The following is a 25,651-nucleotide window of genomic DNA, read 5'->3' on the forward strand; positions in this document are numbered from 1 at the left end:
AAACTCCAGAGGCTTACTGGCGATCATGAATTCTTGTTCCCTTGCCAGGCTGTTGAACCCAACCTGTCTTCTACCGATTAATCTTCAACCCCACTCTTACACTTTCTTGGTTATGTCTTCAATCATTGGTTGTAATTCATCTGCGGTGTTGCTGAACAGGACAATGTCTTCTGCAAGGGAAAGGTTGCCGAGATATTTGCTGTTGATCCTCACTCCTAAGCCTTCCTAGTCTAATAGCTTGAATACTTCTTCTAACCATGCAGTGAATAGCACTGGAGATATTGCATCTCCTTGCCTGACCCCTTTCTTGATAGGTAACTTTCTACTTTTCTTCTGGAGAACGAAGGTAGCTGTTGAATATTTGTAGATATTTCCCAAGATATTCACATATGCCTCCTGTACTTCTTGATTACATAATGTCTCTATGACTGCTGGTGTCTCTACCGAATCAAATGCCTTTTCATAATCTATGAAAGCCATCTACAGGGGTTGATTATACTCTGCAGATTTCTTGATTACCTGATGGATGGCATGGATGTGATCCATTGTAGAATATCCCTTCCTGAAGCCAGCCTGTTCTTTTGGATCTCCATCCTAAGGATCTCCACAAATGATCCTGAAAAGTGCTCCATGTGAAACACCAAAAGATGTTCTATGGATGCACCAACTAGGCCTTTCTTTAGATGTCATTGGGACATTAGTCAGATGTTGAATCCTGGCATAGTCTTGATGTTAATAATCACTTGTTTGTTGATGCTACAGTCCCTGTAGCTCTCCAGGCATGCAATGTGTCATAGAGTCACTGTGAAACTTTCAATGCTTTATTGCAACTGCTTATAATACAATGTGTCAATTAGTACCTCCAGCAAAAAATAATGAATCTATCCCTACTTTACAAACCCTAGACAATCTTCCAATAAAGATCTCTATTGGTCTCATATGAAATCCAATAGGAAAACCTACAAGTCCCATATGGCCAAGTGTACAGGTCCTATAAATATTCTTGCCGGTGCTGTGCCAGGGCAGTACAATGTTCTATAACACAAATAAAATGTGTGATAGTGATACAAGCAGTGATATGAACTTGTATTGGACAAATAAACTGCTTTATAGATCCCAATAGATGCAATAGAATTAGTGATCATAACATAAACTTGTATAGGTAGCAGTGCTCGGCAAGAAGCAAACCAAGCGGACGCGCCCAACATAGAGAATGGAGGCACAGAAGGTGTCGCTTTAATAAAGCAATTATATGCATTCCAAGCTGCATATTCGTTGTACTGTAGATGTTGGTACAATTTGTTGTTTCACTGTGTAATTTCCTAGAGATCAGAGCTGGCTGCTAGCACATCTGTAAGAATGTACAGATGGGGCTATATATAGGCCAAGATTCGTTATGTAAGTGTGGTCCTATGTGTCAGCTGTTTGGCTAGGCAGCAGCAGCAACCACGATGAGCAGAGGCCAGGAGGGTTTGCCTAGAAAGCTTCGTAAAACAATTTGGTATACATCATTCCTGTCTACACCAATCTAGAAGTTGAGCTAATACACAAATACAGGCTATTAGTTTTATCAGTGTACTAAGTCTGTTTCATAAACCACTACAGGCTATCATTGTATCAGGTCTAGTTTATACTCCAATAGATCAATACAGGTTATCAGCATCATTAGTGTATCAGACTTATCATTTCATTATCCAGTAATATGAAACCTATAGAAACCAACAAAATATTTCTATTCCAATTTTTCCTAAGGAAATATAACACAACACAAGCAGAATTTAGCATAAACACAGCTGTCCAATGTCTTTTGCGAGTGTTTACAGAAGACATTCGCAGTCCATGTGGTAGACACTGAACACTGTGCATTGCATCTATATCTTTTTATTTATATTGTTTATTTAGACATACATTAACACAGATGAAGGGACTAAAGGCAGATGCAGCTGCCTAAGCAAGGCCCTCCTACCTGTACATTGCACAGAGGTGGAAAGCAACAAGAACACAGCGAAACAATACAGAAACAGAGGAAAACCAAAATTTGTGCAAAAGGCAACTAAAAAAAATTACACAAGAAGCTACAAATTGTTGGAAATCTATACTTGCATCATTCTCAGTAAAGCCTAAACAATTAGGAATAATTCTGACAAACAACAATGCTGACCAATTGTGCAAGAGTTTAAACAATAAATAAGGAATATAGAAAGGACTGACATGACCACAGCAGCACTACGTATCGCACGACAAGCATTATTCAACAGCTTAACAAAAGATAAACTTTTTCTTTGTTAAGGCTATAAACAAACCTGCATTGGCGAATCATATTAGCACTTTCACGATTTTTGATTGCTAGGTAATCAGGTATTAGGATGAGCAAGTGCCTGTGTCCCATATTTACTTCTGAACATTGGTGTCCTAAGTCAGCTATGCCTAAGATGGTACTGTGTATTATTGTCAGGCAGAGAAGATGAGGAGGGAGTAATATACTGGTCACATAGAATGTTCTTCTGTCTATGCATAGGAAGCATTATTTGGAACAGCTAGTTAACTTTGAGTATGTTAAGCTTAGGAAAGAATAGTGCTGTGTTGGCCTTTTGTTCTATATTTTTTATAATGCAGTGCAAATCTCTTTTTTGTAGAGCTGTGCACTGCACAGCTCTACAAACCTGTCTAAATTTGTCTCAGGAGCAATATCCCAGATGAGTAGCCAGTAGGAAACATGAGAATGAACAAGGACATAATATAACTGAAGTTTTAACCATTATGGCACCAAATTTCGAATATTGTTCATTATTGATATTGCCCTACAGATATTTGCATGGAGCTTGTTTATGTGAGGTGTCTAGCTCATGTTCTCTTCGAAAATAACACCTAACAATTTTTAGGTTTGTACTCATTCAATAGCACAGTTAATAAATTTAGTAGAAGCATTGTAATTTGAAAATAATAAAAATAATTTTCCTAATATTCAATTGAAGTAATTTAAATATAACCAGTTTCACAATTCAATCAACAGTCTAGTAGCTACCTTTCCAAGATAGAGTAAGTGCATGTTTATCTGCAAAAAAATGTACTAGTGTCTTTTGCATACAGTAGCATATATATAGCATATAGTAGTGTAGTTTGCATGTAGTAGTTTGCATATATATTGAGGAAGTTGCAGTATATTCACAATATCTTTTGTTTATTTATTTATCAAATACTTCAGGCCCTCACAGCAAGCCCTAGCAGGTGTGGCATAACTATACAACAATGCATAATATGAATTCAGCGTAGTGACAGCACAAAACATAAGAGCTCATTTACAATGGGACAGGTTGTACAGTAACAGGAGAAAATTTATACAGTGTGAAACATGACTATGAATAAAAAGCAATCAATTTGTCAATAGATTCAATGGTCATAATCACATCAGAAGGCAGCTTGCACCATTCCTCAATTGTACGGGGAAAAAAAGAATACTTAAAGGTGTTTATTTTGGCATGGTGTGGAGTTAGACACTGATCATGATGATGCCTTATACGACGAGTAGTAATGGGCATAAGATAAGGTTTAGGACTCATAGAAAGTTTATTGTTCTTAAGTAAAAATAGAAATTTTAGTCTTTGAATTTTCATTCGTGCTTGCAGCGATGAGATGGCATGCTCTTTCATTAAATCAGAGGGCGAGTCTGTACTGTGGTATTTTGAAAAAATGAAGTGTATGACTTTCCTCTGGGTCAACTCCAGTGCCTCAACATTCTGTTTAGTGTAGGGGTCCCAAACTGTACAAGCATACTCTAGTTTTGGTCTGCTGAGACTATATATAGTATACTAAATGCTTTATCCTGGGAGGAACATTCTTTAGTTTGTGGTGAAGAAGACCAAGTTTTCAGTAGGAAGACAAGAAAACATTGGTAACATGATTGTTCCAGCTTAAACGGTTTGTTATTGTAACACCGAGGTATTTATATTCATTAACTCCTATATAGGGGATGCGATGGAAGGGTGTATGGAAAGGAATGCACAAGTTTTTTGTTGGTAATCTAAAGTCCTAAAATAACCTAAAGTCTTAGGTAAATTTAAAGAGAGCATCTATTTGAGAAGAGGACTTGCAGATATCTGACACGCCATCTCCTGATGCACATTCACCGAAAATATTTTGCATGCTGATTCCTTACCCAAATTATGCCCATGATGCTGCATTTTGAAGACCTCACCGAGTACAATGTCTCTTCAAAGTCCACCAGACGTCTTGATTTGGATGTGGGACGTGTGGATCTTTTTGGGACGTCCATGGGGACTTTTTGTGTCATCTCGCTGGAATCAGTCAACCTTACAAACGAATTAAATGACATGTCATATTTAGTACATCCATATTTGTACATGTCTGCACCACACAGTGTGTAATGCCAGTAGTGCAAATATTAATTTTCACTTGGAAAATTATTTCCACCGAAACACATGGTGCATTTATGCCAGCATTAACTCTCACACTTCTGCACTGAAAAAAAAATCTATACTGTTACTCACAACAAATGTTTACCTAGGTATGAACAACAGAACTTAACAAACAAACCTTTTCAATTTCTGAGCCTAAGCTACACTCACCCAACTTGTCCAAGCCATATATCTCCTTTCAATTTTGTTGCAGAATTAGCAAATGATGTTCGTTCAACACTAAATTGTGGAGCTAAATTAAGGTGCTCAAGCAGTTTTGGGGCAGTTAATTGCTATATTCATGCTGAAAACTTGGTGGAGAAGCAATGAGTAAGAGAGAGACAATACAAATACTGACTTTTGATTGAAGGTCTGTTTTTGAAACATTGGTTAACATACCAGAAAAACTCACACATGTTAAGAAAATCAAGACAAATTTGGGCCTCTGTTAATATATAGGTCTAAAGTACCTCAATGTCTTCCCACACCAAAATCATTAGAAGGATCGCTCGTCACCATAAAAAACACTAGAGGGCTGGCTGACATACTTTCCGCACATTTTCTTTATGTGGAATTGCTCACCGATTTCCTCATCAACATATGTCTCTATGTTGGAAATGCAACAATGTATGTGCAACATGAAACACTCTGCCTTAAGGGTGTGCACATTTTCTTTATGTGGAATTGCTCATTGATTCCCTCATCAACATATGTCTCTATGTTGGAAATGCAACAATGTATGTGCAACATGAAACATTCTGCCGTAAGAGTCTATGAGCCATTGCATCTTTGCTTGCTTACAGCATATGAGCCATTGCTGATGATAATATTTTTTTGTACTACTCGACTAGACGCCGCATTCTTTAGATGTGAGCCATTGCCCTGAGCCACGTAAGGCTTTGCATCATGGAATGTGCAAGTGTGACTGAACGAGGACATAGAAAGAAACAGATAGACAGAGACAGCACTACTTTCAACTATAGATTTTATTTTCACAAGCATCGATAAATATATACTGAACGAGCAGAAACAAATGAGACAGCAAAAAAGAACATTTAGTGGTGCATGTCGATGAACCATACACATGTCCAAGGTATGGTCAAAACATGAACTGCAATGGTTACTACGATAAACAGAGGAATCATATCTCTTTTTCAGATATCGACACTAATGGCTTGCTCATGCACCTTCCCTCTAATTTTCCGATTTCATAGGCCTCCACAATCTCCCTTGTCATCTTACTATGAGCACTATACAAAATAGAAGTTCTCCCTAGGGAAAATTCTGACAGAAATATTTTATTGGTTTCTATATAGGTTTCATCTTACTGGATTATAAAACGACAGACCTGATACCCTAATAAAGCTGACAGCCTATATTGGTATATTGGACTACAAAATAGTATGCCTGAACACTGGCAACACTGATAGCCTGTATTGGTATAGATGTAGATATCGTATCAAGGTGGTTTGTTCTACAAAGATGCATTAATTGTTCATTCTAAAGCGAATCTTTCTACGTGAACAACGTGAACCCTCCCAGATTTTGCTGTTCTTGGTTGCTGCTGCTGCCTTGCCAAATAACTCACACACAGGACACAACTTATACAATGAATCGTGGGCTATATATATATATATATGTATATGTATGTTGAAACAGGCATGTTCGTCTTGTCAACATGGGCACAGCATCTGGAAAAGGGCCACTAACACAAGGCAGTCACAGCCCGAAAAATCGACAGAGCAAGACACACACGACCGTCAACTTCTTCCTCCATGCTGGCACAGAACTGGTGCCAAAGTGCTCCGGTACAACATATACATGTATATATAGCCGCCGCATCTTTTCTACCCCGACATGTCTGCTCGAGGCCAGCTCTGATCTCTACGAAATTACGCAGTGAAGCAAAAAATAGTACCTAAATATCCTCAGCACAACAAATAAACAGCTTGGAATGCATAAACACTTTATTAAAGCAATGCCTTTCCCACCCTCATTCTCTATGTTTGGCGCATCTGATTAGTTGGCTTCTTGCCAAGCAATACTACCAATACAAGTTTATATCATGATCACCACTTCTATTGCATCTACTGGGACCTATAAAGCATGTTATTTGTCCAATACAAGTTTATATCACTACTTCTATTGCTTCAATTGGGACCCATAAAGCATTTGGTTTGAACTCTCTATTGCCTTGATAGAGGACTGTAAAAAATGTTTATGAAACCTGTATATTTGCTATGGGACCAGTAGATTCTGCTATGGAACCTGTAGGTTTTCCTATTGGCCCTATATATTTCGTATAAGACCAACAGAGGACTCTATTGCAATTTTCCCTAGGGCTTTCAAACATGGGTTTGCAGGGACAATCTCGCCAATGAATGCCCAAATGACCCGAGATTACTCTAGTGACCTTATACATTGATACTCTTTTAGTATCTCATTGATGCATCTGCCAGTTTTACCAACACATGTTCTTGCACACAAAAGTGGAATGGCATAGACAAAGTTATGAGTGCCGGTTACAAATTGCAAAATTAGAGGAAAAGTTCGTAAGCAAGTCATCAGTGTCGCTATCTGAAAAAAAAAATGATTCCTTGGTTTATCATTGTAAGTATTGCATTGTATGTCTGGACCAAGCCTTGGACATGTGTACAGTTCATCGACATGCACCAGTGAATGGTCTTTTTTGCTCTCTTGTTTGTTTGCGCTTGTTTGGTATATACTTATTGATGCGTGTGAAAATAAAATCTATAGTTGAAAGTAGCACTGGTGCTGTGTATCTGCTTCTTTCTACGTCCTCATTCATTTGCACTTACACATTTCATCATGGAATCAAACCAACTAGCCCGCCAACATGTTTTAAGGCTTGGTAGGAACTGAGGACTATTCTGAATAAGTCTGCTGAAGGGAAGCTGTGGTTGCTATACATGAGCGCTAGTTCTTGAGCAAACACAGGGGTCAGAGGTGTTTGATTTTGGCAAAACAATTTATTATTTGGCCACTTGCATGATGTATCAATCATTTTAAAACAATGTGCAGTGCTTTAGTATTACACTTTTCTCCTTGAACAAACTCAACATTTTCCATGGCTCCAGATGTGCTATTCCAAATTTCTTTTTTTCATTACTGTCATTGCCATGGCATACCACGATAACTAAAAGTAGTTGTTTCTCATTTATGCACTCCTCAGTTGACTGGACATCTATTTTGCAAACAGCATAATATGCATTTATATGTGCCTGTAAACAAGCCAAGTAAATAATGCCAACACACTTCATTTTTTACAACTAGCACTCTACACTTACTTTATATTTCAGCAACTTTAGAAATTCTAAATTTGATTCAGTATTTGGAGGTTGCTTTCCTCAAACATATGTAGATGCAGTAAGAAAATTTCATTATTTGAGCACCCCTACTTCTTTTCTGAAATGACACTATTAAATTATTTTAATCTCCATTGAGGGAGGGAGATAAAAAAAATAGGAGGGGCTGTTACATCACTTTTTGTGAAGTCAGACAATGCCATTTGGTCATGCAGCCCAAGCAACTTCTCCATCTTTGTAGGTGCTGTCAGAACACCCATGTATGTTTTCTGTTTCTATGCTACTGTGCACCAGCTTTGCGAGTCTGAGTGCATCACCTCTGTGGCCACAAAGCTCAGTATGAGCAACTGTGATGTATTTTAAGGTTACCTTATGAAGAAATGGAAACTACCCAGTTTTGCTGCACTTTGCATGCATAGTACTACGATACTGTGTAACTTGACAACAGATAGCTTCTTTTGTGTGCACAAAGAACTTGGAAGTGTGATAATTCCCACAATAATTTCATTATTTTTAGTATGCAATATTTTACCCAACTTTGTCATTGGCCATTGGTGTTTGCAGGTGTGCTACACATTTTAAATGTGGTACTATTAAAAAATAGGCTGAAACCTATTTATGGATGGTGCTGCATGTTAATTAAAAATTTTACCTGGTAAGAGGGAGTGCAGAACTTAAATCTGTTTATTGAAAAAATGTTTGAGTTCAACACAAGGTTTAGTAGATTTACATGGTAACAACTTGTGAATGGGGTGGGGACGTGGCCATAGCAATTGTTCTGTCTCTAAAGTGCTACCTAGACAAGAATAGATACATGGTAATTGAACAAGGATTCTCGCTAAAGCCATCGTTTTGACAAAGGGACTTGTCTTCATAAGGCCAGCAACTGCTACAGATGAACAGGTCACTTTTGTGAGTATATATATAATGAAAGTTTACAAGAAGTTCCAGGCATGAAATAAGATGGAAATTATTTGCGTTATGTTGGCTTATTTTGAGGAGATAACCTTATTTGGTATTTACAAAATGTCATTGTTAACACAAACTTAGCATTTGTAGCCATTTTCATGGCTACTATACTGAACTGTACCCCCTTCAGTCACGAATGATGGTATTCTGTCAGGACATTTTTCGAGCTTGCAGGTATGAATGTTTCAGGTGTCCAGAGTTCGAAAAAAAAAATTCCCCTCTCTAGGAATATTATTTTGCAAAGTCAATCGCGTCCTCATATGGAGACATCGTGACTCAATACTTTCTATCGCAAGTTCACTATGCCACTTTAAAGGAAGAAGGGGCATTATCTATTCAGGGTTGTGCGAGTGGTGCATCGACTGGTTGACAGGTTGTGATATTTGAAGAAGTGATCCTGAGCTGCGATGCACAGAAAAACATCGCATTTCCGGCAGTGGCCCCGGTTTCTACCACACACTTCTCATACTTGCTTTGCTAAGGAAACGGCAACTGGACTTGCTGGGGCCAGTGGTCCTTTGCATCCTACCTCACACAATCGCATCATGTTTAGAGCAAGGATGGTGACTCAAAATGAGCTATTCAGGTTGGACATTAAAAGAAAATGCTAAATTGCAGCACAGACAAAATTCTAAAATACAAAAACAGAAAACAGTCTGTACTGCTTCTGCAGGTCAACTTCGCCCAAACAAAATTCTGTTGTTCTGGGACCAAACTAGGAATCTCTCGTATCTGGACAACCATTCGAGGAAGCGACATAATTGCCAGACTGACGTTGTTCGTTTCATGGTCCGGAAATGTGAGCATTTACCACCTTCATGACGAAACAGTGCGTACGACGATTTGTGCATTTAAAAAATGCCACCACTTAAAACTAAAAGGAACACTGAAAAACACAGTTTAATTCTTCGACGGTGAACTAGATTGCCCAAGAAGTCCAAAAAGTGTCGGTGGTTTTAAGTTTTCGCACAGTGGCTATGGTTCGCCGGCGTGGTAAAAAAGATTGAGTGAGTCACAGTGTCTCCGAATGGAGACTCGGATGAAAACAGGATCAAAACTATTCAGTAATAGAACTATGAGTATTGTGCAACTGTTTTTCTTTAAAAGTAGCTCTTTCTTCACATAAAACAGGGTTTTTAACCGTTCTGAATGTTTGAGGCTGCTGCAAAAGAGAAATTTGAGCAGCGACAAACCAGAGCTTCCGTAAAACATGGAGTCGTCCGTCTTCAAACATCTTTTTCTCTAGTAGTGTTTCGTCGCTTCATCAGATGGCGTTCATTGCATTTATGTATGCTTCCCATATTATCCCCACCAGTGTGCAGTGTCACTCCTTCGCTTTTTGATGAAAAACGCAACATAGAAAGTCGTATCTTCATATGGAGACACCGTGACTGAAAGGGGTACCGTACCCATAACAGCCATGTAACCATGATTGGATGTAGTAGCGAACAGGAAATGGACGTTCAATGTGTAACTATTGATCAGGTTTGAAGGGCTTCGCAAGATAAGTCCAAGGAAAATGTGGCAGGAGAAGATGAAATAACAGTTGATTTGATAAAACATGGAGGAGATATTGCACTGGAATCTTGCAGTTCTTTATTCACAATGCCTAACAACGCTAAGCATACCAGACTTTAAAGAATGCGAGCATAATTACAAGAATGGAGGTGTTTAAGAATTGGAAGAACTACAGACCCATTTCTTTAGTCTCAGTATTGTACAAGATATTCACTATCAAATAGAATAAGGGATACACTTGACCACAATATTCCATGATGGATCTCATCCAATAAGACATTTGAGACCGTAGCCAACCTCTCTGTATGACCTTTGAAAAGTACATATTTGGTTCAAGAGACAATAGTGGTCATGGAGGCATTGCAAAGAAGTAGAAGCATACATGTATGCCTTATTGCAGTAGCATAAAGTCACGCTTTCTCAGTGCATAGTTTTAGGCAGGCACCCTGAACAAAGCTTATGGAAAACTTTTGAAGACATTATTGCCATCCATAAATATTCTGAAAATTGTGTCGGCATGCCTCCACTATCGCTACACAGCTGTAAAATCATGCATCTATTCAGCCTGTGATTTCGTTCTCTTAACAATCATATTGTACGTCATCATCTGTTTTTTTCTGCACCAAATTGTACATCCAGTATATATTGATATCAACATGCAATAAATATTGGTTCTAGTCAGCACAGTGTTGGATCTCCTCTCATTGTCCTGTTTTTAGCACCGTTCCCTTCAAGAGCTTTATTAATATTTTACCTTCAGGTACCACATACAAATAATAGGAAACATGGAACAGCAATGCAAAACTTTTTACATCAGTGATTTCTTTGAGCAGTGTTAAGGCTGACAATTTTGCCTCCTTCAGGAACTCCGTTGAATAAACTTCCTCTAAGCATCTGCCATCCTGGTGTCCTTTCACTACAAGACTTCGAAGGTTATGGTCAGATACAGACAAAGGAAACTCTGTTTGGGTCTTGGGTGCAGTAGTAAATTTCTTAGCATGACTGTGAAAAATTTACGAGGTGCCCAGCATAACCAATATAATCCTGACAAAAGTGTATGGGAGGCTATGCTTGTAGTATATGATGTCTAACAATGCTGCAAGGCAGTGCAAATGCCATAGACATGCATGCATCTTTGTGACATGCACTGCTGTGTCTTAACACCTTCAAAACAGTTTCACAAACTTTTTTTTAGCAATACCCGACTCAACGTTGCTAAATTTTCTAAAAGCCATACTTCTACGTACATATACCACTGCTCACAATGCTTTTGTCACCAGTTGCAAAATGATGCATTCAGCTGCAAGTCGTCGTTGCATACCATAACGCCATATGAGACCTTTCATTTGCATTTAAAGCAGATGGTATAGAAATAAAAAACAAGTGCAGAGATCATGTATCTCTTTGCATAGTATGTAAATGTAATGATTCAGGAAAGCTTTGCTTATAGTGTATTGCAACAAAGGCAATGGATTTGCTGCAATTTAGCACCTAATAGACCAATCTCACCATGCCTAGCACGCAGATGCATGCTTTTTTCCTGCCATGTTACTTGTAGTTCTTAGGAGAATTTGGAACACGGTGGGAAGGCACTGCGTAATAGTTATAGAGTTTGCATATTCACCAACATGAGTTTTGTGGAAGCAGTGGTGGTGGTCAGAGTGCATATTCAGCGACTACACTTCTGGCCAAGTTGAGGGGCTGTAGACGTGAAAGTTCATTATCTCAATGTGAATGGCATGTGTTTCAAAGCTTGCATCTGTTAACATGCACCAGCTATGTGAAGCAGATTCTTTTCTGTTTGCGGCAGAAAATACTCAAGGAAGTATATAAAGGAAGAAAAAAAAAGTTGCTCTCCAATGACGTTTTGCATTAATATCCAAGCTTGACAATCCCAAATTACGACACCTTGCATATAAATGGTGGTGGTCATGTGTTTACATTTCAGCAGTGACTCGACCAAGGATATAATCTGCATGCATGTTTAAATATAAGGACATGCATTGAAATTTACTTAATGATGTTTATTTGCTTGAAGAAAATGCTTTTGCAATGGTTAATATCACATACACTATGAGGAACTTGGAAGCAGTAAGCTTTGAATGGAATAAGGAAAGCAGAAACTTCAAACGAGATGGATAGAGAGACAGACACAGGACTCTCTTTCTGTCCCGTTTGAAGTTTGCACTTTCCGCTATTAGACTGATAATGAACCAACTAGCCCAGCAAAGGATTTTCTTAAATGGTAAGCTTTATGGCTTATTTGACTTGCTGTTTTCAAGCACTCTAATAGTTGTACGAAGCAACAAAGTTGGGTTGCACAATTTTTGTTACAAGGTGCTTGTTGGCACGTTTTCTTGATTCATTAAAGGACCTTAAAGATGAGCAATAATGCTTAAAAGTGACCAGTTGAATGCAAGGTTGTGAAGCGTTGGTTATGCTTTCTATTGCATTTTTCTTTTCCTGCAGAAAGTATAGAAATGCTTGGGTGAACTGTTTTTTTTTCTTGAATATATGAGCGTGAGGTTAATTCTTTGTTGAGCCCAAGTGGTTACAATCTGCTTATGTCACAAGACGCATTCACTAATACGCAACTGTAGCCCTGCAGTTAAAGTGCTGTCTATCAACAATGCCAGGAGTTCAAGAAAGCAATGTTATCTAACCATCTAAATGAATGGGCAGATTTTTAATGGTCAGGGATGTGGCTAGGACTATTGTATAGCAGATGAGCGCAGGTATACAGACCGAGCAATGCATGTTTGTTCTTGTTTACAATGGCCAAGCCTGGCCGTGTGAGCAGCACTTCATACTGAATGCTCATTTGTCCGTTATATTTATCTGGTATTGCTGCATGTCTTCAAAGCCTCTCTTACTTCTAAGACTTCACTGCACATGACTGATCCTTTCATTTGTTCACATCTTTGTGCCTCGTCGTGTCCATTGTGGTGAAAATGCACGATTGCCACGTTCCATTTGCCTAAGTTTTACAAGCTGCACTAGCAGCCACAGCAGTTTTTCATGAAATCAAACCAACAAAAAAATTTTACTTGCTTTTCTGTCAGGCTAATTTGCTATAGTCCTTAAACATGTGTTCCTGTGGCAAGCTGTTGTCTTTTTGAAAGAAATAAAGACTTAGAGAATTTTGTTCCTTTGCATTTCATTGCAGCATACAGGGACGCAACAGTTTATTCCTTTACTATAATGTCACAATGCTTCAACGAAAAAAACTGTTGCCTATGATCAAAAAGACTCGGTGGATTACACATTTTATATGCTCTCTGTTCGCAACTCAGCTGTAGTGCAATTACCAGCATGCACCACAGCTGTGGTGGTGTAGAAAAAAATGAGACCAGTCTACTTTGCCTTTTATAATTTCAGGAAGGGCATACCATCTGTCTCACCCCATTTCTTTTTATTAATAAATTATGTCGAGTAGGTTTTGCAAATGAACCATCTTTTTCCAGGGGTACATTATGTGACTGCTTGTATTATAGGATTATTTTTCTTCAAGCTTTAACAGGGACCAAGTTGCAAAGGTAGCATATATTATATATAATATTGCCAGCCCCAGTGATAGCAGTTCAGTAGCATCCGCACTTAGATGAAAGGTAAAACTAGTAAATTAAATAAGTGGTTGGAAAATACAGCACCTGATAAAATATCTGGCTAAATGCGAGGTGTGCACCTGTGCTTTTGTCCACACATCCAAATCACATAAGGTACACTATTGGACATGCTTCACTGTGGAGCTGCTAACCAACAAGACACGAGTGTGATTGACCATGTATGAACAAAGTAGGGTAGTTCTGATCCAATTCTCATATGTAAAAGACAAATCAAGTAACAAGGAAGTTCCTTATATAGTTAAATATCGTGAACATGGTTCAGAACAGTAGATGTGTGGTAGGACTAATGAGGGCTAACCAACAGCAAACCAAACAAAACATAAAGTACAAAACTGGAATGTAGAGTGCAAGTTGCACAGACGTACACTATGAACTGCAACAACTGCTGCAAGGTATAGGTTGTGCAAAAGAAAAGGAGATACCTGAGGCTTGTGCTCAAGTTGAAGGGGTCAGGAATGCCGATTCACCAGCTACACGATCATCCAGCTTGGCAACAACCAGCAGAGCCAGCAAGTGAAAGGGCAAAAGTATGCAGAAGCATGCTTTTCTCTAAATCAGATTACTGTTTAATTGATGTCAAAAGCATGACTTTAATTGTGCACAGCAGTAGTGATCAGGCTAGGCTAGCGTGCAGTTGGCACGCATGTTTCAAACATGCCAGAGTGCATCGCAAACCAAATTTCGCCATGCAGTCTGGCATGTTGCCATGCATGAGCAACACACCTGAGAACTTTCTTCGACATTTCACTTGTTTAGCTTCTTCCTCAATTTCTTAAAACATTGATGACTACTGTGGCACATATTTCAACACAGTGGCATAGCCAAAATTTTTTTTATAGGGAGAGCAGGTGGACGGGCTGCACCAACATGACTGCGGAAGGAAAGGGGGCTGGGCAGATCCCATATAGATAGAAATTTTGTATGTGTGTGTGTGTGTGTGCACGGGGGGGGGGGGGGAGTGAGGGCTTGTGCCCAGTTTGTTACCCACTGGCTTCGCCACTGCTTCCAGATAGTCCATGAAGACTTTGTCCCAAAATGTGGACATATCAGATAAATTGCACAAACCTGGATTCTGTATTTCTTTAGCCGAGGGGAACAAATGCCTTTTCTTATGGGATTGTACAAAAATACTGAAGCGGCCTGTATGAACTTCAGGCAGCCTTCTTTTTACTATATGAAAAAACAGACTACAAAGCCAGAGAAAGCACAGCGGAAATTGTGTTTCATTGAAATGTAGAAATAAAGGAAATGAAAGTGGATGAAAAAGTGGGAGCTGAACCACATTATACGTATTGTGCTATACCAGTTAAGCTGTCATGAGGGCCCTCCCTTGTTCACTTTCTTAGGTATTTGTGTACACATACAAAAAGAGCACTAGTAGTGCTAGCCAGGACCACTCGTAGCCAACAACAGCACATGTGGAACGTCCCTTTTTAAGAACAGGAGTCACATAGTAAATCAGCTTTGCAGCAAGCAACTGGTCAAAGGTATTTTCTTTGGCTGCCTTGATGCCATGAGGGAGCATTTAAGGGCTTGTTGTCCAGTTGCCTAATCCTGAAGTCATACAATTTGACATCATCAGTTAGAGATGTTCCACATCCCCTGACATGGCCGAGAGAAGCAGTGCTGGCCAACCCTCCCAGGACTACCCCTTACACATACACAGATAGCCAAGTAAATGGGAGGACGACCACATCAGTAGCTTAATTGGCAATGCACGGCATGCTTAATGCACAGTATGGGGGTTCGGCTCCCACCTTCAGCAAGTTGTCTTTCTATCAACTTTCACTTCCTCTTTACTTATTATTTCTACATTATGATTTCCCCTACATATTGTCCAGCTTCACTGTCTGCTTCCTTCACAACATAGTAAATAACAGAAAATTGGGTCCATCAATTTCCTTTATTCTTTGTGCCTCGTTCTCTACTGCTGCTGATAGTTTACAAAATCTCCTTCACAATCTGTCCTTGTGTGAAGAGAAATTCAATCACCGGACAACACCCTGTTTGAGAAAAGTCCAAAGTGATCGACAACTTCTTCGGTTTGGTGCTGAAAAAGATTTGAGAAAAAATACTCAGTAGTCATCCAAAACATATTTTTACACAATGCCTTAAAAAGTTTTTATTAGACAAGAGGATCATGCTAAGGGATAAAACTTATCAGAATTTTGTTATACAGATCAAGAGATTACTTTAACTGTGAGGTTTTGACATGTAACTTCACTGTGGTTTACATCGTAGGTTCTAGTTTATTTTGACCACCGGAGATTCCTTAAAGTGCGCCCAAAGCTCAAATGCAAGTGTTTTTACGTTTCACCCCCATCAAACTGTGGCTGTTAGAGCCGGGAATCAAACCACTGAGCTTGTGCTCAGCAGGGCACTATAGACACTGAGCTGCTGCAACGGATACCAAGGGATGACTGAAACAAGGCTTGCGAAATTCCACAAGGTGAAGAAAGACTCACGGGATGAAAAATTGGCATTTTCTTGATTGGCATGAGCCTAGAAACTTACACATTTGCGTACACCCACCTACCAGTATAGTGTCTTTACATTTCACATCTACGTAGTGCAGGTTCTACAATGACAAATTCCTGATTCGAGCTCAAGAATAGCGCGAAAATAAAATCCAAGAGAAGGACAGGACACAAAGCTTGATTCCTGCAATGAATGTACGTCGTATTTCCATACAAGTTGCGAAGAATGTTCGTGCAAGCATGGTGCCTCAGATAACAGCGTAAGAAACAACAATGCTAGTATACATATCAGTTTAGGAAACAAGCTGCACCGCATTCTGGCTTCAAGACAAACTTAATTTGAGAGCAAGATTGAGCCTGAGTAGAACACGTTCCTATATACTGGTTTTCATAGTTTAGATTAGGGTTTCTCAACATGTGCATTTTGAAGTGTTGCGAGCAGGCGCAGAATGTAGATGCTGTAGCCTTCTTTGGGCTTTCTAGCAGGTTCTCAAGCAAGTCGTGATTCACAATCGAGCCGAGAAATCCGTGATTAGGGAAACCGTACAGTAGACGAAGAGTAGAGGTAAACGCTGCATTGAGTGCCATAAAAATTTGCGACAGCTCACTTACTCGCACATTATGCAAAGCCCCACGAAAGATGGAAAAAAAAAAGGAAAAGTCTTCACGATCAACGTACTCAAGTAAGCGACAGCAACAAACGTTTAGAAATATTTTAAACCTTTCTGTCATAAGAGAAGAAAGTGCCGCCAAGCTGAAGACACTCACGAGCTCCATTTACAACAAATTCAGCAAACAAGAGCAACAGCACTGAAAAACTGAACAGTAAGCTGCACAAAACCACGTTATGAACCATAACAGGCACTGCAAGGTATAAGGAAATGAGTTGCTTTAGGCATGGGCCCAAGTGTCGCTCATGATGGCAAGCTCAGGCACATTTCGGTTGTCCCAGCACAACTAACTAGCATATTTTGCTACACAATACAGTAAGGAACCATAAATTTATGTTTTAACTAAGATCAAAAGTGGAAGCAGCGCGCGCAAACTGTAGCAAAATTGTTAACTGGAACACGCCATACTTGTTTAAACGTCACAATCACGTGGTCAAAAATGTGACATCACTTCCGTGCATGGCAGTAGCGTTTTGGTATGGCATTTCGCCTCTACTACGCGTGTCACCAGTCACCGCCTTTTTTTAAAAACCCATATGGGTCTCAAGAATTTTCCTTTTCGTGTACCCTCCTTGATCTTGCGGGTTTCTACAGAACTGATTTGCCAATAATTGGGGTTAGGAGCAGGCAAATGGTCAACGACCCTGACTTTGACCGCCTCGATGCCTTGGGTTAGCAAACAAGAGTTTATTGGCTACTAGCCTGCTTCTAAGGTTACATGCAATTAAAATAATTTACATTTACTAACACATGCAGGATCGTCCTAACACCGTATGCTTCCATGAACTCATGCACTGCCCAAGATCATAACACACGAAAAGCACAGTTCACGTTAGCAGGCCTTGCAAAGCATGCCAAGATGCACACCTTGAAATTTATTTGAATTGTTTGAGTGCTCCCTAATATGGTCATTTCATGGGACATTAAAGGAAAATACAAAGCAGACTACTAAGTAGTAGTGGACTATAGTACTATTTGCAAGCGTGCTAAATTCTTACGCCTCAAGTTTCTGTTCCACCTCCTTAATGGGGGCTACAAATTACACAGTGGTGCATATGTGTCTTTCTCTGAACAGCGAAACACTAGAACTAAACACCTTAAACATTTAATTGAATACAGGTTCCACACAGACACATTCAGGTATTTTTTTCTTTCCTCAGACAATCAGTGATTAGAATTCATTGCCTAGTGATATAATTTGTTCACCTGACGATTTCCTTCCTATGCTGGAAAAATAGGTCTGAGTACGCATCTGAACTTATAAGTATCGCCTACAGACACTGCAATATGTTTGCAATTGGTTTGGTGTACTTTTTTTGTTGTTTGCCTTATGCTTCTGCATTTTTGTTCATTAACCTTTAAGGGCTGACTCAGGAAGGTCACACCCTCTTATTGTATTGCTCAACTACATCTTCTCGTAAACTACAATATTAACAAGTGTATAAGTTTGCCATTCATATTTTGATGCAATGTATTTTCCCATGTCCTGCAACAGCCTCGAAATGGAGGCTAGCAGTATGTATGAAATAAATAAATAAATGCGGCCTATTAAAGTAGCATTCCATAAACCTCACAGTGCTTGTTTCGTGCCAACAAGACTTAGTTTACGAGGAAATTGCGTCTGAAGGGTCCGCATACCTAGAGAGGAATTCAAATCACCTGCTCCTGAGCAGGGAGTGGCGACGTTGCATACGCCACGACTGCCCTTTGCTTTCATCGGTGAGTAAAACAGCGCCCTACAGATGGTGCTACAGTTTTCTACGAAAAATGCGTACGTGCGGCCATGGAGCAACCGACCCAAGACAGAACATTGGATTCACCACTGCAGCTGCTCTTGGTCAAGTGGCATGGACTGTTCAGACATACCACGACATCACATGAACATAAAATTCTCTGCGACTTGAAGTTTGTGCAAGTTTCACGAGCCAGAAAAGCCAGCTCAGCACTACATAATAACTACTGAAACACAAAAGCGTGGGCGATGCTTTCAAGGGTAACCTCAATAGGTTCTTTTTTCTAAAAATCATATAGAACTAGACAAGAAGCATTTTCTTTCATGTTATAATGCAATGCAGCGATATTTTTATTACTAGTAGATGAGTTCCAGTGACAGAATTTTAATGAGGAGTGCCTTCATCATCTGGCTAGTACTTGAATGTCTAAGGGAGTGTCTAATTGTGTCCTGCATTTACTTCAGTTTCTCAATTACAAAAGCTCTATTCGCAGTAATATTATTACAATATCATCGAGCAATGCTCAAAAGACGGGCCGCCACGAGAACGAAGATGACGTCGCAGCTCTTAGTGCGAGCGAGGGTCGGCCTGGCTGCCTGGCTCCAGTGTAAATAACCTGTAAATAGCCCCTTTCGTCTGTCTTTTCACACGTAACATTCTGGTGGAGGTGCGGGGTACTTCAGAAGCCGCCGCCTTCTCTCGTCTTGTCACTCTTCTAACCTCACCACCCATTCTCGCCCACTTCGACCCTGATGCCCCTACGGAATTGCGTACAGATGCCAGCGGTCATGGCGTAGGTACCGTCTTAGCCCAGCGTCAGCGTGGACAGGATCGCGTTATTACTTATGCGAGCCACCTCCTAGCACAATCGGAGCACAACTATTCCATTACGGAATGAGAATGCCTTGCTGTCGTCTGGGCAGTTGCGAATATCTGTCCTTACCTTTACAGTCGCCCTTTTTCCGTAGTCACTGACCATCATGCTCTCTGCTAGCTTTCATCACGAAAAGACCCTACAGGCCAGCTTGGTCGATGGGCTTTGAGGCTACAAGAATTTTCATATTCCATGGTGTACAAGTCTGGCCGCCTGCACCAAGACGCTGACTGCTTGTCGCGTTACCTGTTGACAACTTTGACTCCTCCAATATTGCCAGTGCTTCTTGTGTATTCTCTGTATCACAGCTGCTTCATTTCGCCGACGAGCAACATCATGACGGCTACATCAGAGCACTCATAGACCATTTTGAACATTCTCCAGCCGATGCTGCTCTACGCCTCTTCGTCCTCCGTAACCTTCATCTGGACGGCTCTGAGTTTGTACTTGTAATACCTAAACACCTCCGCTCCACTGTTCTAGAAGAGCTTCACGACGCACCAACGGCAGCACACCTTGCCGTATCTCGAACCTATGACCGTGTACGTCGCCGTATTTTTTGGACGGGCCTTGCCCGTTCCGTACGATGTTGTGTCCCCACTTGTGAACTTTGCCAACGACGTAAGAAGCCTTCCCAGCTCCCCACCGGTTACCTGCAGCCGCTCGACATCCCTACCAAGACCTTCCATCGTGTCGGCTTAGACCTTCTCAGCCCATTTCCGGAATCCGGAATCTACATCAGGCAACAAGTGGGCTGCAGTCGCAGCGTACTGCAAAACAGTGCAGTTTGCGGCTTTGAAGCTGGTCGGGGCACAGCATGGCATTGGCGTGTTCAATAAGAGCATCAACCTTTTAAAAGGCGGGAGCTGACGCATACGCTTTCCATTCCGCGTTGTGGTACTTGTTAAGTCGTCAGTCCTCACATCACTGGCAACTGCGCTTTCCATGCTCATATGTTGACATTTCTCATGGAATTGTCATTCTTCTGCCTGTCCGTGTAGAGGTTAAGATGTCCTCTTTGCCACATTAGGGCGAGAAAATTGTTTAATAAATCAAGATTAACATAAAATACATGTTTTCTTTAGATTGTTGCTCTGGGTGATCTAGTGCCTCACTTGAAACAATTTTTGTGTTTCCATCGCTATGAATGTTCGCACTCATGCAAAAAAAAAAGACCCATTCTGTCACGCCAAAAATGTGTGCAACAGTGTACAACATTTATCGACGTGAAAGCAAATAATTTTGCTAGTGGCTCTCATACCACGAGACAAGGGTGTATGAAAAATCATGCCAACCATTTTGCATTGTGCTGTGGGTTGGTCTATGAGATACCTCTCGGCTGTGGCAAGTTCTATGTAGACCAAACGGCCCAATGCCTAAATGACTATTTGAGGGAGCATTCAAACAATTTAAATAAACCGGATGGTGCAGCGCACATTGCAAGGCCTGCTCATGTGAGCCGTGCTTTCCAACATTGTGATCCTGGGCAGAAGTAGCAACAAAACAGCACATGAACTCGCGAAGGAATATTTTATCAGAGAGATGGTGCACATGTCAGTAGCACTTCAATTGCCTTAATTCCCCAGAAGTGCACTTGTTTAATGCCGATTTGTAGCATTACTAGACAAACTAGCACTGTCACAACATTCGCCTCTTGCATGTGCACAAAATTTGTACCCTATCTTCCATCCTTTGAATCATTAAGTCAGTTGGTAGTTCGCACTTTCATGTGTCCTTCTTCTATAAATATCTTTTTGCGCACAAAAAAAAAAATGCGTCGCAGATTTCACCAACTTGCCCAAGACGAAGTCCTAGTCAGTTTCAAAAATTTCCTTCAGAGATTTTCTTGTTGTGATGAGAATTTCTGTCAATGCATGGCACTCTGTTCGAACGAAGGGACAGGTGGTTGACAACTTCACTGAAGATGGGAGAAAAGAAAGGTTATAGAGGCAAAGATTGTCACATTATCACCCAGATATGTTCCCTAACGCAATGCCTAAAGAGTTTTTTTTTTTGTTGGACAAAAGGATCAGGGTAAAGCTCAAGACCTATGAGCATTCTATTGCACAGACAAAAGGATTAACCAAACAAGCCCTGTGAAGTGCAGCAAGGTCAAGGAAGATTCATACAATGGAAACGGCATTTGCTTGAGAGCGGCATGCATGGACCTGCAAGCCCACACTGGTCATATTAGCATGCATTTCACATGTATAACAAAATGCAGGTTCCTGCAATGAAGCTACGTCGTGTCTACAAACAAGTTGCGAGGAACATTTGCGCAAACTTGGTACCTCGCACAGTGCCATCATAAGAAGCAATACTAAATAGCAGCTTAGCAAACTAGCTGGAAGAAATTTAAGAAAATTTCTCGGTCTTCAAGACAGCCAAACTTTACAACAAAATTGAACCAAAGTAGAGCTATGAGTGGCTGGGCCACCTTTTGCAATATTTGTCTTCATAGTTTACATTCAGGTTGCTCAACATGTGCCTTTTGAACTGTAACGAGCAGGTGCACAAGCAAGTCGCGATTCGCTAGCCACCAAAATCCGAGGTAAACAGGGAAACAGCATGAAGATGCAAGACAAGAAACAGTAGAGGTAAATGCGACATTGCCGTAAAAAAATTGCAACAGCACTTACTCGGGCAATATATGCAACAGCAATCCTACGAAGGATGAAGAAGAAACTTTAATAGAGAATGGTCCGGCAGTTTTTGTCAGGTGGCGGCTCGAAGTCCTTGAACTCGAGCGGCACCTTCGGCTTGCCGGATGGCCCAGAGCTGCGGTCTGCCAACTCTGAACTTTTGAGAGTCGTGTCCCAGCGGCGGCAACGCCGATGGAGAAGGTCCCCGGCGGCCCTCGAAGCCGGGGCGGCGCCGGGAAGAAGCGAGCTCGAGGCTTCCCGCACTCTGGCTGCAGCGACAAGAGTTTAGAACGCGTTTAAACGTTTTTACCATAAGAGAAAAAAGTTCTGCCATACTGAAAGCCAACATGTGCCCCATTCACAACAGCAAATTCAACAAACAAGAGCACCGAAAAACGTAACAGGAGCTACATAAGACCACACTACCAACCATAAACGCGCTGCAAGGCATAAGGAAACGAGCTGCTCGAGCGTTGCGTCCAAGTGTCGCTCGTGAACGCAAGTTCGAACACCATCCGATTCTCCCAGCGCAACTAGAACAACATTCTAGCACACAATACAGTAAGAAATCGTAAAATTGTGTCTTAGCTAAGCTGAAAAGCTGAAGCAGCTCCAGCAGCGCGCGCAAAACTATAAACCGGAACACGTCATACTTGTTTAAACAACGTCATCATAACTCTGACGTCACTTCCGTGCGTGGCAGCAGCGTTTTAGTATGGCATTTCGCTACTACCACGTGCGTGTCAGCAGCTTACGCCCATTTACATTCGCTCGCCTGTGCAGCCGGTCGACTGCAGCGCCGCCCCCGCGGCACCAAAGGGAACTATATATCTAGGTAACTTTTCGCCCTAGGGGAGTCTAGGTCCCTAGTTGTTGTGTAAAAAACGCGCCTAGTTCCTGAAACGCCCTAGTCCCCATGCGCGCGCCACGGGGCCCATAGAAATATGCGCTAGCGCAGGGTTTGTGCCAACTCGCCGGAGCAACAGGGTGGGAGTTTCATTGCGCGTGCACGCAAGCAGCGCGACCGCGAACGAAGCGATACCAAGGTGGAACAGCGGATTTTACGGCAATCGAAGCTGTGTGTGTGTGTGTGGGTGGGTGGTGTGTTTGTGACGCTCTTGGTGTGTGCAAAGAGCAATTAAGTTGCGTGTGTGACGAATGTGTATGCTCAAAATAGCACGACCACGAACGAAGGTGGAATATCGCGTTTTGGCGTTTGGTGTGCGCAGAGCAGTCGAGTTGCGTGTGTGACGCGTTTGTTCGCGCAAACAGCACGACCACGAACGAAGCGATGCAAGGTGGAACAGCGCGTGTTGCACAATCGAGTTGTGTGTGTGCGTGCGTGTGTGTGACGCGTTTGTGATGCGCAAAGAGCACGACGACGATAGTCTTCTAAAACTGCGCCAGAGCAAACCGATTGTTGAGTACTACATACGTACTGCGCGGGCGTTAAAACTAGAGAAACACGGGATTGCGACGCGACCAGCCGCAGTGTATAGGACTGTACGTACGTACGTACGTTTTTGTAATGTGGTCAATCTTAAAAGGACGATGGCATTTCTGCACCGGCGGAGAAGTGGGAAATCGTGATTAAATTTGGCCGATCATTGTCAAAAGCAAAGGCTTACCCTTAATTAGGGGTTATCCCCTACCTTCTACTGAAACTGCAGCCTCCAGTAGTCTTCATGCACTTTTGTAGTCCTGACACCATACGACGATACGCTCTGACGTGGGGCCCAGACTACTGGAGAGCTGGTTGATCAAGCTTGCACTTAACCTTTTGTTCTTTGATTATGCTACAGTGCTAGAGCGTAGTTTCTTGCTATTAGTAAACAGGCAAGACAACAAAGCATTGCTACTCTACTCCTGTTGTGGCTCTTCAGTCAATGACACTAGAGGGGAAAGGAATCGAGATCCAAGCCAAGTGGCAAATTGTGTTTAGTCAGTCTTAAACATCCTTAACTCAATGTTTTAAATGCCTGTGTGGTTGATACCTTGTCTAGTGGAACTTCTTGCCATCCCCAAAATGTGCATAGCACCAGAGGTATAGTTTGACAGCTGTAAGCAGTGCAATTAAGGGAGTGCAGTACCTGTATTGCAGCTTTACACCGGCTAAGATATTGAAGCTTGGGAGTATGTTCATATTTCTCATCTATAGTGTGGCAAGAACTTGTAATCCGCCCTCAAGTTCTGCTGGAGCACAAGCTACTGTTGCTCTTTTGTGCAGCTAGTGTCAGCAGACAAGCTTGCAGTATTGCTAGGTAGAAAAGCACTTAGGCTTCACGACCATCCAAGTCATAAATGAATAAGTGCATGGCTAGAAGTTGTAAATTGCAAGAAACAGTTCAAATGCCATTGAGCATAGTTGCGCTATTGCAATGTATCCTTCGGAGCATTGTACGAGCCATGGTAGTTCCCACATTGTGTTGAAGTGCCACACCAGTGACATATGATAATGATGCTAGCGTGATCCAGTGTGGCTGTACTTTAATGTATAAAAACTTTTCATGTGTTTTAGATTATATTTAGTGCAGTATCTGAAAGTTTATGCCCAGAAGATGATAGCTGACCTTACAGCCATGTTTTTTATACAGTCCTTCACTTTCCATCAACTTCAGCAAATCATTGAAGCCCCAAAATAACACATTTAATATTGGTACTCAGATTGAACAGTTTCAGTTCTATGTCTATGTTTCAGAGAACTGGACCAAACTTGAAGAATGAAAATTTAGCTACCTATTGATGCTGTAGCTTTAGGCTCTGCAGGAACCATTTATCTGCAGCACCCAACTTATCCCGTATTTGACGGATCATGATAGATGTGTGAAGAAGCAAGAGTGTTATGCAGAACAGTTTTCAAGAGGTAATGAACCTCTCCCATATAATTCATAAATAACTGGAAGGTTTCTCCTAAGGAAATGTTCGTGCTCTGCACTGTAACATTGACAAGTACCTCCCTAAGATAAGGTGATAAAGAGAGCTGGTTTTATGAATCTGTTGTATTTCCACAATTTTGACATGGCATAAGTGAGGCCCAAGGCATAAATGGTACTGCGTGCTGCACTTATTGTACAGATCAATAGTAGCCAATCAATAGCCATTTTATTGAAGATGCAAACTGGATCATATCCTAGGGCCAATTCACTGTCAATGAAAACTGTTATACTGGCTTCCTGCACTGTTTATTGATCATGGACTTCTTTTTGAAGTGCGATTGAAGTCCCTCAATATCTTAACTATGAATTGCAACTGGGAGAATGTGTCCATTCATTAGGACCACACTTTTTGTCTTTAGCTCTCATCATTGTAAACAGCTTCATAATGAGAGGAACCTCAGACGAAATGCTTTTTTTCCTGGCATCCTTCTTCTGCCTTCTTTGTAAGCACAAACTATGGACAT

The 25,651-nt window shown here is 41.1% G+C and overlaps 1 protein-coding gene across 5 annotated transcripts; it reads right to left on the reverse strand.

Moving 5' to 3' along the window:
- Positions 1–15,743: 15,743 nt before the first annotated feature.
- On the reverse strand, positions 15,744–22,993 carry LOC142584612 (uncharacterized). Of its 5 annotated transcripts, none has more exons than XR_012828833.1 (4): positions 22,682–22,991; positions 22,249–22,520; positions 21,404–21,491; positions 15,744–15,904 (listed from the first exon to the last, which is right to left on the reverse strand). XR_012828833.1 is itself a non-coding variant. In XM_075694748.1 (4 exons), the coding sequence occupies exons 1-3, from the start codon at positions 22,700–22,702 to the stop codon at positions 21,431–21,433; spliced, it is 390 nt and encodes a 129-aa protein (XP_075550863.1). In that variant the 5' UTR covers positions 22,703–22,993; the 3' UTR covers positions 15,744–15,904; positions 21,408–21,430. The 5 variants fall into 5 exon arrangements, 2 of the variants coding, with proteins under 2 accessions (XP_075550863.1, XP_075550864.1); XR_012828832.1 differs by having other exon boundaries at positions 21,408–21,491; positions 22,682–22,990; XM_075694748.1 differs by having other exon boundaries at positions 21,408–21,527; positions 22,682–22,993.
- Between the last annotated feature and the right edge of the window lie 2,658 nt (positions 22,994–25,651).

The sequence above is a fragment of the Dermacentor variabilis genome, chromosome 6 (assembly GCF_050947875.1).
Source record: "Dermacentor variabilis isolate Ectoservices chromosome 6, ASM5094787v1, whole genome shotgun sequence".
Taxonomy (NCBI): Eukaryota; Metazoa; Arthropoda; class Arachnida; order Ixodida; family Ixodidae; genus Dermacentor; species Dermacentor variabilis.

What these genes read in the sequence shown, in the direction of transcription:
- LOC142584612 (XM_075694748.1), bottom strand. Translation starts at nt 22,702, where the DNA reads ATGCCTTGCAGCGCGTTTATG. An exon ending in TGCCTTGCAGCGCGTTTATG is followed by an intron (nt 22,521 to 22,681) that starts GTTGGTAGTGTG and finishes TTGTCGCTGCAG; the next exon opens with CCAGAGTGCGGGAAGCCTCG. An exon ending in CTGTTGCATATATTGCCCGA is followed by an intron (nt 21,528 to 22,248) that starts GTAAGTGCTGTT and finishes TCCCATCTTCAG; the next exon opens with TGAAGTTGTCAACCACCTGT.